This window comes from Neopsephotus bourkii, unplaced genomic scaffold (genome assembly GCF_033783945.1).
Source record: "Neopsephotus bourkii isolate Nb327-2 ecotype Australia unplaced genomic scaffold, CSIRO-AGI_Nbou_v1 NB_1634, whole genome shotgun sequence".
NCBI lineage: Eukaryota > Metazoa > Chordata > Aves > Psittaciformes > Psittacidae > Neopsephotus > Neopsephotus bourkii.
In genome coordinates this window covers 8,059,119-8,072,993 of record NW_026902109.1, presented here as the reverse complement: position 1 = coordinate 8,072,993, position 13,875 = coordinate 8,059,119, and the positions used below count along the sequence as shown (strand labels likewise).

The 13,875-nt window shown below is 36.4% G+C and overlaps 1 protein-coding gene across 6 annotated transcripts in view; it reads right to left on the bottom strand.

The window, feature by feature from the left end:
- The window catches only part of CCSER2 (coiled-coil serine rich protein 2), a 67,657-nt gene that overhangs the window by 49,593 nt on the left and 4,189 nt on the right, over window positions 1–13,875 (bottom strand). For 3 of the 6 annotated variants that reach the window (XM_061374083.1, XM_061374081.1, XM_061374078.1), the window contains exons 2-3: window positions 2,970–4,440; window positions 1,825–2,024 (exon numbers count right to left, since the gene is read on the bottom strand). In XM_061374083.1, the coding sequence (XP_061230067.1) occupies window positions 1,825–2,024; window positions 2,970–4,401 (1,632 nt within the window). In that variant the 5' untranslated portion in view covers window positions 4,402–4,440. The remainder of the gene's footprint in view (window positions 1–1,824; window positions 2,025–2,969; window positions 4,441–13,875) is intronic. The other 3 variants (XM_061374084.1, XM_061374082.1, XM_061374079.1) reach the window with 1 other exon arrangement.

Genomic DNA, 13,875 nt, shown 5'->3' with positions numbered 1-13,875 from the left:
AACCCAACCCAACTGAAAATACGTTTATGCCTTACAAAAATAAAATACTTATTATTGATGTTTCTCTCATTTAAGATAAAAAGTCCCAGTAAACACTGTGATTCTGAAATAGCACTAACAAGATAAAAATTAAAATGGATAGAAAACACACGACTTTTCTAGATTCAACCATAAGTCTTAAAAGCTCCTCCTTTCTCCGCTTCCTCAATGCATAGTAAGTTCATTCCTTCATTTTTAAGCCCTCACTAGAAAGTTAATTACTTTCAATAGAGGAAAAAATAAACAAAAAAGTGAACAAAAATATCAAAAGCTTCTAATATACCTTTGCTCCACAAGGCTTTCAACAGCTTCTGTCAATCAGAATATTATCAGTTCACACACAGATACATGGAAGTCACATGCATCAAACCCCTTGATACATAGGGCCCAGAACACTGGAAAGTAGTGTCTTTTATTTGTCTGACAAACTACATTGTATGTATAAAAATATCTATATTTAATATTTTTCAAGGGCAAAGTTTAAAAACTTTTTTGCTGGCATGTGCATGCATGTGCTTGCAGAAAGGGTGATTGTTTTTACAGTGGCCTACATTTAACTTTTTTGTCCCCTATAAGTCAATATCAACAAAACTACAAAACTCATTCTGCAAATGTCTCAAACTGCTTTTCCAAGCTGGCCACAATTACAACAAAAAGTTAATAATCATTTCTAGACTGTAAGCACTGATCCTCAACGTCATTTATTTAAAAGAGAAAGCAAACCATATCATAAGTAGCTGAAAAAATATCAGGTATTTGTATGCAGTTACACAATATAATTACATAGCTATGTCATATTTTCAGGAGAAAGCTCTGTTGTTCTGCTCTGGGACTACAGAAAATAACCCAGCTAAAAGTACAAATCAAAGTCAAGCACGTGCCACAAACACTGACCAAGTCCAAAAGTACATTACTCAGTTCACAGTGGTGTCACAGTATCTAACACGCTCAAAACACATGAAACATGACACTGATTATACCTTTTTTTTTTTTCCTCTTAGAAGCTCCAATTTTTAATACCGTGTTACTAAAATATGAGTTGCCTCATGCCCACTAAAATCCCAGGGTTGGCTCCCTGACCTCAGCTGGAGGGTCACAGCACTGCAACAACTCTCCATCATTTCTTCAGGCTGAATTTGAATCAGTCTTCAGACTGATTTCTTACAGATCTGTTACAACTTCAAGAAAAAAATGTTCTTACGCATCTTGTGCATCACATCTGAGACATACAAAGAGTCCTGCTATATGAGCTACAGCTGGGTATCTACCTTACAGATTCTATGCTTGAACAAAATGAGAAATCAAAATAAACTTCAATTCAGGAGGGTCCTATACATATACAGTATACAAACAAGATGACGCAAGTCAGACAGGCAATAGCTATTTTCTTGCTTTTTCACCCTTAAGTTTAGTGATTGGTAGGAGATATTTAACCTATCGTTTATGGAAATTCCTTTCTTTATTCTTTGTGAGCACTACCATGTGACTGCATAATGATGGAGCTGTTCTTGTCCTAACTCGAGAATAAGGAAAAAAACAACAACAACAACAAAAAAGTGTGACTCAAGGTCACCTGTCCAGGAACAAACTTCCTGAACAAGAAGTTTCATAAAGCTATCAACTACAGACAGAAGAAGAAACAATTCTGAAGTAAAAAAAAAACAAACAAAAACCCAAAAACAAAACAACAAAAAATCTAAACTACATTAATTCTGTTTTCAAAAGAGATTTAAGCAATAAACTCAAAATACTATATTTATGCAAGTTATACATATAAATACATACTATGCTGTTCATTTCTGAAGATTCATAACTTCCACATGGATGGACACTCCCAATAGGTTCCAATCCTTCTTCATCCCACATATACGTGCCATCAGAGCTGTCAGATGGAGAAAGCTCAAAAGAAGAACCAGCTCTGTAATTCATCTCTGGAGAAATCACATTCTCGGCAGTATGCTTTTTTTCACTGTTGTCATCCACTGCTTAGAGAAAATAGGAATAGTTGAGATTACAAAACCAATCCAATACTTCAAAAATGAATACTAAGATGTCTATTACTGGTACTTGTCTGTAACTACACTGTAACAGACTATCTGAAAGCATTCTACAGTGCTATTCACTCATCCTAGAGGGGAAAAAAAGCTCAAGCTGGTTTGGTAGCTACAACCAAGTATTCTGTCAACCTACACCTTTCCACGCCTTTTACATTGTACTAATTCATAACCTACATCTTTCCTGGCCTTTTACATTGCACTAATTCACCCATCATGAAAGCTACTTTCTAGAAATCAGTATGTTTTTAACATAAAAGAAGGTGGGTCCAAAAGTATATCTTTTGGATCCAATCTTTCAACTGTAAGTTCTCTCAAAACAAGTATGTGGGAGGCCCATCACTGTTTTGAAAACATGGCTTTTAAAAACATCTTCTGTCTCTTCAACTACTTTTTAAATAATTAACATAGCATGCATGTTTGGGGGAAGGGGCAACAATGACACTGCTATTTAAATTTTAACTGGTTGGAATTAGACACACTACACTTATTCCCACTATTCAGCAGCATTACAGCTGTTCTCCGCCTACAGAGGCAAAAGGGAGAGAAAAAAATTTTCTTAAAAGATCACCAGTCCAGAGAAGTGAATCACAAAGCAAGGATATGAAAAAACCCACAACCATACCACAAGCGTGGTTAAAGGAGGAATCTTTCATTCTTATCCCACAGAAAAAAGTTCTTTAAAGTCATGCTTGGGAAAGAGAACTATCATGAAGAAAAGGCACTGTAAGAAAAAAAATGGGCCAGTATAGAGCAAAGTTCCATTCTGAAACAATTCACAATCAATGAGCAATTATATAAAACAACTTAATTACAGTTACAGGATCTTACTTTAGTACCTAAAATTTCAAACAGAACAGAACATAAAGTATTTACCAGACACATTTATATCAAGCCACTCATCAGTATTACAGCAAGATCCTCCACTTTCCTTGAGAGAAGTGAACGGTTCGATTGACATTATATTCCCATGTTCTAATTCTTGATGGCAGTTCTCCTTTTCCAATATTTGTATAGTTCTGTTTGGGTCTTCTATATCTATGAAATCATCACTGAAGTCTTCACTCAAATCAATTTTATCAGAGGATGACAAAGAAGATATAGATATTTCATCTCCATCATCGCTCATACACATGACTTTTGACCCATGTTTTCCCATACTTTCATGCAAACCCTCATCAGATTCTGTTCTTTGAGCAATACTCTCTATAATACTGTTTTTCTCAATTGTTCTGTTAATATTTGTTGAAATTTCAGAGTTCTCCATGATGCACGTGTCAGGAGTTGTCCTTTTGTTGCTATTGATATTTCCAGCAAATCGCTGCCGGGCAGGCTTCAGCAGAGAAGGCCGACTTAACCTGTATCCAAAAGAAGGTGCTGACCCAGATCCATTTGATAGTGGGGGCTTCTTTGAACACGGAGTTGACATACCAGAGTAGGGTCTGGCAAATCCGTACTTCATAGGTTCATTTCCATTGGGTACATCCAACTGACATGCATTTCTTGACAACAGAGTTGACCTCTGAGATGTCCTGGCAGCTAGATTTTGAGTATGATAAGGCCTTGTAAGATCCACAGCTTTATTAAAAGAATGTGACCTGGTTAAAGATGCAGTGGGAAGGAAAGAATTCTGAATGGAATGTGAGAAACTTTGTGATCTTACCATTTTTTCACAGGAAAAAGCCTTGCTGTTGTCTGTAGACTGTGCCAAGCATTCTCCTGAACTTGTCCTTGTGGAACTAGAATTAGCTCTAGGTCTCTGCAAACCTACCACCGTCCTATTTCCATATAATCCATTTAAATGTGATTTTGGAGCACTTAGTCCAGAATACGAGGTCCTTCCTGACAGGGTACCTTTGGCAAATTTTGCTGAACTAGAGAGTCCAGGCAAAGACTTTGGGTTTAATTCCTCAGTAGAAGATACAAACATATTGGTTTGTTTTGCTGCTTTTGATGTAACTGAAGCAGTACTGTTCAAACCCACCCTGAGCACATCATTACACAATGCTCCTTGAGATTGAGAATACTTCTCAGAATCAATTATTTTTTCATTACAGTTATTTCTAGAGTTGGTGTCTCTTTCATTATGATCATGAAGTTGGTATTTATTTGACTTTTTCCAGTTGAAAGAAAACGAAGACATGTGAACAGTGCCATTGTGCTTGCTGAAACTTTTGCCACCATTATTCCCTGCTAAACTAACAGCTGTCCCATTTGACATAGGTTGCAAAACACTTCCTGAAGTTTTTGTTCCATATTTCGGTAGCCTGGAAACCAAGGATGTCCTGATTTGATTTTTTTCTTCCATGAGCTATGTGGTACATTGGTCCTTACAGGGTGCTTGAATCTAAGGAAGAAAAAAAAAAAGAGGGGGGCAAAAAAACAACAATATCAGACCAGAATCAACCACACATTAAACAAAATAATTTTATATACATTTGCATTTATGAATTTACTACATTCCTGTACCTAACTCTGCCTGTATGGTGATCCAAACTAATCCATGCAAATTTTGTGAACTCCAGAGAAATACCAGTCACCAGCAGTTAGTTGGCAGTAATTGCTATTCAGGTCACACCCAGCCCCCAGCTTTCATTCTCTAGATAAACTGCCCTTTATTTATATGTTTGTTTGTTTGTTTGTTTGTTTGTTTATTTCATTATCTTCCCTCTGAAACCTATAAAATAAGATTAAAAAGGGATTGGGTTTGTTGTTGGGTGGGTATTTTGGGGTTTGGTCATCCGTCCGTCCCCCTCCCACCCTTACCTATTTTGAGCAGTAAACCGAATTTTTCAACTGTGTTACAATTATTAAATTAATTTGTATTTAAAAAAAAAAAACAAAAACAAACCAAACTACAAATAGAACATAGCACAAATCTGTGGCCAACAATGTAAAACTGCAAAATCTATAATCTAAAACCTGACTAAGAGCTCATGTTTGTTTGTGGGTTTTTTTTCCCTCCAGTTTCCCCAATATCTGTGGTATGAGATACAAAAATGATCATTTACCCTCACCACATCATTATTTTTCTAGACCTTATTGATGTCCCAAATTCAAGATTAATATTCCTATGTAGTTTTTCCTCTCTGAACAGAAACTATATTTTGGTCATTATCTTATTCATGTACAAACTTCAGGTACACAGAAACAGTTGCTTTAGATCAGTGCTAGTAAGTGAATTCCAAAGTCTTACTTCTGTGCAGCAATACATGAACACATCACCGTAGCTACAAGAGTATGAAATAAGGCACAATCACAGCATGCACACACTGCCTTGTACCTTGAATTTCACTCCTGTAAACCTGATTTGGAGTACAGAGACTCCACTACATTCTTTAATTAATACCTTAACTTACAGTCATGTCATTTTGGTCTATTTTGTATCATTTTATAAAGCCATATCTGCTTTAGAGACATATCTTCTGCCTTCCTTTGTTATACTGCTTTTTGTTTCTTCCTCACTCATCTACCTATCCATCCTACTATTTGGGCAATGTCTGTACAACTCTTGTACAGTACTTAGTCTGTCGTTTTGCCTGGCTGTACAATACAAACAACTTGTCTAACTGCTATTATTAAGATTTGCAATTCAGATAAGGCATTGAGAAGTCTCTAAGTTGCAATGCCACATCTTAAGACAAGTTTTGTATTAAATTATCTATTTGCAAGAGCACGTTTCTGGTGTTTTTTTTCCAACACAGTTGTAAAAGAATATCGCTTTTGCTAGCCTATACTTTACATTCTCATCAGTTCCACTTGCTGGTATTACAATAGTGTAAAGACACAGTTATTCATACATTATTCCCTGAAACTATTACCCATGCTTCTCTTTCCACAGACCTACACACAGCTGGCAGGACTGAAAAATAAATAAACAAATAAATAAATAAATAAAATTTTTAGACAACGACAATCATTATGAGAATCAACATAACAGCAAGTAACATTATACTTATTCAAGGTACGGAAAATACCTTGTCTAACAGCAAGCATTACCTTAAAGTGAGTCACTCCCCAATCTGCAAGACCTCACAAAGTAACACTTAAGATAGAAATCAAAGTGGCCTTAAATTCATGCAAACTGAAGTATCCTTACAATTTTGTAAACTAACAGGATGCCCCAGAGCTGTACTTCTGTAAGTAGATCTACATTAAAAAGATATTAAGAGGAACACAGACACATGGCTATTTAGGGGCTTCTACATAATGAAAATATCAGAATCCACACACTACAAGTGGAGTGCATTTCCATTTAGAAACACACAAATCCAGAGTTTTCAAAAAATCCTTGCACACCAGAGGCACCCTCACCTGGGTGTACAAAGCAGCACGAAAGTTTTCCCCCACCACTCCCTGCAACAGCAAACTGCAAACTCATTATACGTTAAGTGCCTGTACGTGGATTTAGGTGTCTAATGTTAGACTTCTCTCAAAAACAGTATGATGAACATCTACTAAAAAAAAAAAAAGGGAAAAATTTACAGCAAATCAGTCATGCATTTGTAACCATAAAAAAGAAACTTGCCTACAGTGTACCCATATAACTTGCAAATAAAAAATCATTATGCCTTAATGTCAAATGACAGATATTTGTCAGATATACAGTGAAGGCAATAAAGTATACCATTTCCAAAACAAAGCAAACAAAAAAAAAAAGCATTAAAAATGGCCTTTAACATCTTGATGAATTCATTCAAAACGAGCATTATACTGGTTATACATCAAAAGACATCCCAACTCTAACAAAAACCTTCACGTCTCAAAGAAATCTTCCAAATTAAAAAAAGTTAAATTAGAAAGCTGCCAATTTAACTTTCATGCTTCATGGATAATTCCCATTTCACATCTGTCTACCATCTCTTAGGTGACTGCAAAATTTAAACGAGGCCATTTAATTAGATTACTTTAATCCTCCACCAAATGCTGCAAATTGAAGTTGAAAAGAAGACCTTTCAGTTCTCTAGGAAGGGTGCTTGCTTACTTATCCTTGATTAGGGAAAGACAAAGCATTATCTTCAAAAGTGTACTGATTGCTTAAAACACTTCAGATAATTAAATTTAAAAGACAAGTAATACTTGTCCGTGTTTTATTAGCTACTTAAGCGTAAGTACTGCCTCACCTTTTCAAGTCTAGGTTGCATTTGTTTCCTTGAAATGGCACCAAAAAAAAAACAAACAAAAAAAAACCTTAACAGTAGTGTGTCTGGAAGATGTTTCTTTTCCCAGAAAATGTGAAATTTTCTTATTAAATTCTCTTAAACATCCTCAATCTTGACATATATTTACTATTAGAAATAAAACTACCCTAACTATTACATTCCTTTATGCAGCAGCACAGTACCTGCAACTCATAGTATGATTTCTACATCCCACAAAACTCAAGTTCAGTATAATTTAAGTTGTAGTCTGCTGTATTATAAAGAAAATAGAAGTATTTTTAGACTTCAGCAATCTATAGATTTAAAAAAAAAAAATCAGACTTTTAGGAAATGAGTCTTGTATGTTTTGCCTTGGGAAATACATTATTAGTGCACACAAGCCTAATCAGGAATTAAGCTAATTATAAAGAGCCAAGCCTTACATAATGACCCAGGGAAAGGAATTAAATCCACAGACCCTCTCTGAAGTATAATCTAAGTTAACTGAAAAACTGCTACATCCTTACCTTCAAGGATATTCAAGATCCTGCTGATAAGCAAAAGGATATTCATTCTTTCTCTGGTTTGTGCGTTCTGCATTGGATTATTTACACTTCAACAAGCTCCTCCAATGTTAGTGTCAACTAGCAAACACAACATTCACTTTTACTTTGCTCACAGTCTGTTTCAACAACACCAGAAAGGCAGCTTCCTACATATCAGCTTCTCAGCACTGAGTTTAGCTTTGTATCTGAAACTCCACCCTACACATTTTGGAATTATTATTACAGCAGAAGACATCTTAAGGTTCACACATTTCAGTGTTTGGACACCTTAAAATATTGTGATCCCTATGATCCATACCACCAGATTGCTAAACAGCATTTTCAAGTTCCAAACATTACTCTGAGTGTGACCAAACTCCTCTCCCACTGTCACAGCAGCATGGAATAAACAGCTGCTGAATGAGACGTAGCTGACAGACTGGCAACAGACGAGCAATTCTGCAGAACTATTGCTATGCCAACAGTTTCAGGTGTATGCTTCATTATTTTTCTCAATTTTAAGACCACCTAAGCAGAAATACTGAGTAGCTAACTTACGACGCTTTCCTTAAAGCGACTTCCTTCCCAGTGTGAATAATATTTTTATTGAGGCAGAGACAAACTTAAAGTAACAGGATTGATACATTTGCAACAATCCTCTTGTAACAGGATGGTGCTGGAAAACCAAGATAGTTAACACCACCTTGCTGCTTCTGGATAACAAAAACGGTACTTTCATGTAAGTCTGTCAGAACCTGGCAACTACAGAAGTACACAAGCTTCCTTACCTACCCCCCAAAAAATCATGCCCATCATTATCCATATATCAGCAAACACCAATTATTAATCAGATTTTGGGTGGTTTTTGCTTTTTTTTTGGGGGGGGGAAGGAGGTATTTGGTGTGGGCTGACTGACAGAATAACTGCTATGAAGCTCTGTTAATATTTCTGCCATTAAGTACCTGATGTTACTGTTACATTCTAAATGAAGTTTTTAAATGGGCAGTTACATGAAAATACCTTATTTATATCAGTATCGGGAGGTATTGAATTACAAGGGAAAATATTGCAGGGAGGACCTTGAAACAGATACAGCAGAAAGCTTCTTTAGCAAGTACTTAGGAACACTGCAAGACGCTAGCATAGCTGCAAGCCAATTTTCAGCTTTAAGAGGTCCACAGGAGCTTACTACCTGAAAAAAAACTGCACGAGATCTAGCCAGCAAACACCAGCTCTGAACAGGACAAGCTCTGAAGAGGACAAGCTCTGAAGAATTAAAGATTATGAATTCTGAGGAAACTGTGTATGTTGTATGAGTTAAATCTTCTGAGTGATTACACTTCTGAAAGTTTGCAACTATCAGATTCTTTTGTGTTTCTTACCCTGCACAGAATGGCTCCAGGTAAAAAAAAAAAAAAGCTGCTTTCTCTCAACTCCAAGATCCAGTAAGATTTCTCAGCTTTGGAGTAAAATCCTTCCTTCCTTCTCCTGTGTTGAGTGTTTCTGAAACACTTCTGTCAAATTAATTCCCAATGCTTTATGAAGTCATCCCTGAATTTTACTGTCTGTTCTATATCCAATCTGCATAGTGATTAGTACTAGCTTCTTTAACAGTCTATTATTTGAAGGTACCATAGTCATAACATATGACACTCAATGTTTAGTGTACCTTATCTCTGAAATCATCTTGTTCTATATGTGAAGTTTACAGATTATGTTCCCAGATCTCAGAGAGCTTAGAGGTAACACTTTTTCTAAACTTCCTCCTTCACACTTAGGTATGCTGATGTTCTACCCATTTGTAACAGTTTGATCCACAAACCCCAATCAAACCAGTTTATCCAAGCTGCTGTTGTGCTGAATTTTATTTACTGTCAGTCAGAAGGCACTAGGTCAAGGAATATAAGCAGAGCATGATAATTAATAGAGATAAAGAGAAAAAGAAAGACATAATAAGAGATTAGGGTTTCTGTATTTCCAACATTGGACAGTATCTGTAGTCAATACAGCAAAAAAATGTGACGTTCATTGCAATCTTTAAAAGTGTTCATAGGAATATGGTTTCCTGATGCTTTCTAAGGCTAGAGTACACAAGCACTTACCGGAGAAAAAGAAATAGGGAAATTCAGCTCTCTTTATAGAAGGCAGCTACCAGAATACTTCCAAAATCAAAAAATCCATCCACATCCCTTACGGCCACATTCTCAATTCACTCTGCCATAATGCCATTTACATTATCAGGCACCTCAAGGAAGAAAAACGGGCTAAGTGCTCTCTGCCCAGAACATGTGCTTTGTAAAAATTTGCCCGCTTGACCTTTCCTTATTAATAAAATAGAGCCTATACATTTCAAACCCCAAATTTTTACATCAAAAAGGTGGAAACAAAACAGGATTTCAGTTATAAAACCCACACAATTATTTTTTTTTCCAATGTCATGCAAATTTTAACTACAAGCAAAGCCTTCATTAAGGTTTCTTATATAGGTAAAATATGTCCCAACTTCTGGCATTCTTATGTGAGTAATAAAGCAGAAGGGAGGAAAGGTGCAGATGCTTAGCCAGCTGCAGCAAAAGAGCAGCTTCAGGACCAAAAAAAATATAAAATAAAAAATAAATAAAAAAAAAAAAAGATGGAAAAAGACAGCTGGTGGCAGTGCTATATTACTCCTAATAAAAGGGAGTATCAGGGCCACCAAAAAAGGAAGAAATAGACTTAAAACAGTGTATTCTCACATTTCTCTTAAGTGTTAATAGAGGTTATTATAGTTAATTCAAAAATGAGACATGAAATGCAACAACACTCTTTTCTGAATTAGTGCTGACAGCCTAACTTTTCTCAAGGATAGAGGTCAGCTAGCAACTGGAATAAAGCACTGCTGAAGCACCACTCTGAAGCTGCCAATCATCTGATGCATCCTCCTGGGGGAAATGAGCAATTCCCTCTTCAAAGAGAGGGAATTTGTGGCTTCTTGCCACAGCAGAGACAAAACGTAGGTCTATTTTGACATGGTCAAAATGCTGGAAAACGCCTTCAGTAAGAGCTAACTGCAGCTCAAACAGTGGTGGACACTGGGTTTTCCTTAAGTTTCCTTTTGTGCATTCTTCCAACCACTCACCTAAATGCAGCAGATCCTATCTAGTTAATAAACTATTAATAACACGCACTATAAATACCATGCACTTCCTGCATAACCACCTCTTCAAAACACAAGATCCAGAACATGGTAAGGCTTCCACTGGAAATCCAGAGAACATAAGGTACAGCTGATAAAAAACACTACATAAAGTCTGCTGATTCCAAGAAAAGAGAACAGCTTTCAAAGCACTGTAAGAGGCAGATGGCATAATTTCTAATAAATCATAAGCAGAAACAACAGACGTAATCATGACTAATATACCTCCAATGCAGAAACACTCCAGTGAGGAGAAATTATGTGGATTACTTCATTTCTTATGTTGCAGAAGAAACAGCCTTCTGTGAACAGAATGAATTCAACAGGTTCAACCTTACCAAGCAAGTCATGAAGACCAAGCTTCTTAATAGAATAGCTTAATAGCTCTTAAAACAGCTAAAAATGTATTATTCTCAAAATCTTTGCTCGTGAAGAGATACAAAGAGCCTGTATTTGCTCCAATTCTTTCATGATATAATTCAGTTTAAATTGCTACCAAATTTGGAACGGTAATAAAGAAAAAGTGGAAAACCAAACTAAGAAGAGACATACACCTGCCTTACAGATCTAGTGTTCTGCAAACTAAAGAAAAAGTCATACAGCTACAGAGAGCTAAACTATTACTCAAGCATTATTCTCCCCACAAAGAAAACTACTATGTCTATAAAGCACATCTACATTACTCTCCAATGCCATTTTAACACTTGGTTGTATTTGTCAGGATTTTAATCCTGGAAGATAACCCACAGTTGTGTATATGTATGTGTGCGTTTACACACATATCAAAATACTCTGATCTTTCCCATCTGATGTAGATAGCTGCCTTTAAAGGAAAGTTTTAAAGCTGACATTACTATTTACATCAAAATGGCAAAATAAATTTTATGCTGTAGTTAATATTGACTGAATAGTCCCAAACATCAACTGCAGTCTGAATCCAGACTTTCTAGAAGGGACATGGTAGGTATCAATCTCTCCTTTCAAAAATTTGTGATTATGTCAGCACCAAAACAACCAACAGCAGAAAAACGCCACTGCTTTTGCTGACGATATTATTCCTCCAGCAACAGCATTTCACATTGGCAAATTCAATCTTTCAGAAATTTATTCTTACAAAACAGATTAATCTATCTCTGAGTTCAGACATAAAAGCAATGTCATTCTGCAAACGAGTAGGAACTACATGCTGTTGTCTGCAAATATTTCACTTAAAAAGAGAGGAGCCTCCCCATTCTCTCAGAACTCAGTGTAACCGACTCACTCTACTCCCATCGCTTAACTCTACTATGAAAGACTTGCCTTGCTACTGATTCAGTAACACAGAGTCAGCATCCAGTTACCGTTTTCTGCTACTTAGTAATGCATGCTACTGTAGCAGGATTTTCTTGCTGATAAGAACAGGCAGGCTGTAAGCCAAGTGAAACTTTGAATACAATCTATTATAAATGGAAACATGTTTTTTGAGACTACCACCTTGTCCATTCTACTCCTCTACTTTTTTTATTCAACTGAAGAACACTGAGCTGTCTTGAGCTAAAACCAACTTACAATGGTACAGAGATAGGGTTCAATATATTTTTGTATTGACGATATCATGACTAATGACAGAAACAATACTACTTGTCTGAGCCACTGCTAAACAGTTTACTTATGTGATATGGTTTACAGCAAGGTGTCCCTGCCCATGGCAGGGGGTTGGAACTTGATGATCTTAAAGTCCTTTCCAACCCTAACCATTCTATGATTCTATGCACCTTAAGAATAAGAATTCCCATTAGTTTAAATCTGCAAAAAGGCTATGCTTACCACTAATACACAAGGTCTTATTTTCCCTCCAGCCACACATGCTCATTCTTTCCACCACTGCGTGAGAAAGAATTCTGGTTATAGGGTAAGCCAAATGACAAGCAGAGATAATTGAAGGAGACTTCATGTTATTCATAAACTTGCTGGTACTGAGATATCTTCAGTAAGCCTGAAGAGGTTCACAGGTAATAATTTAGCAAGACTAGACAAGACAAAGCAGAAGGAAGATAGAAGAAAACAGTTCTGGAAATTTCTTTTCTACATATTGCCAGTATTGTTTCAACATAGTTTAGTTTTCAGAAGATCACAACCTTGGGACAAGAACACGTCAAACCATCAGCCACTGCTGGACTAAAAAAAAAAAAAAAATAAAAAATAAAAAAATTATATATATATAAGAAAGAAGGAAATTGACAAAGAAAATCTTTAAAACTGGTTTGGATCATGACAATTCAACATCCACATTCAATTCTCCAGCTCAGCCCTCAGCCATGCAGTTCTAGCAGCCAACCTTATTCTAAAGGTGATGAACAAAAAAAATCACATTGTCACCTGCGGTAGCCTTAAAAAAAAGTGCACCAGGAAGAGGATGAATGGGGAAAGAATAAAATGTGACCTCTTCAACTACTTTTAATTCATAGGTTTTCTTTAATTTTACCTCGTTTGTTTAGGAACCCTCCACAGATCTCTCCTCTGCTATCTTGTCCAACCTGTCCTTGAGACCCCAAGTTTTTTCCATTCATGAGCACCTTAAGCATAGAATTCCAGAGCCCTACTAATAATTCTTTTGAAGATTACTTCATTGCCTTGTGTAGATTCCTGAGGAAAACTACTTGTCAATTCCCTACATTGGAAGAACTGGCCACTTATTTCTGCTCTCCTTGCTACCAAACATACCAGTTGTATTGATCGGTTTGTTTTATACCTATATGCTTTCAAGAAGATACTGGATTACTTGTATTCTTTGAAGTGAAGTTTGACTTCTCTTCAACTTTAACCCCTAAGCACAGAATCCCAAGGGTTGGAAGGGACCTCAAGAGATCTGGTCCAACCCCCCTGCAAGAGCAGGGTAGCCTAGAGTACATCACACAGGAACTTGTCCAGGCGGGCCTTGA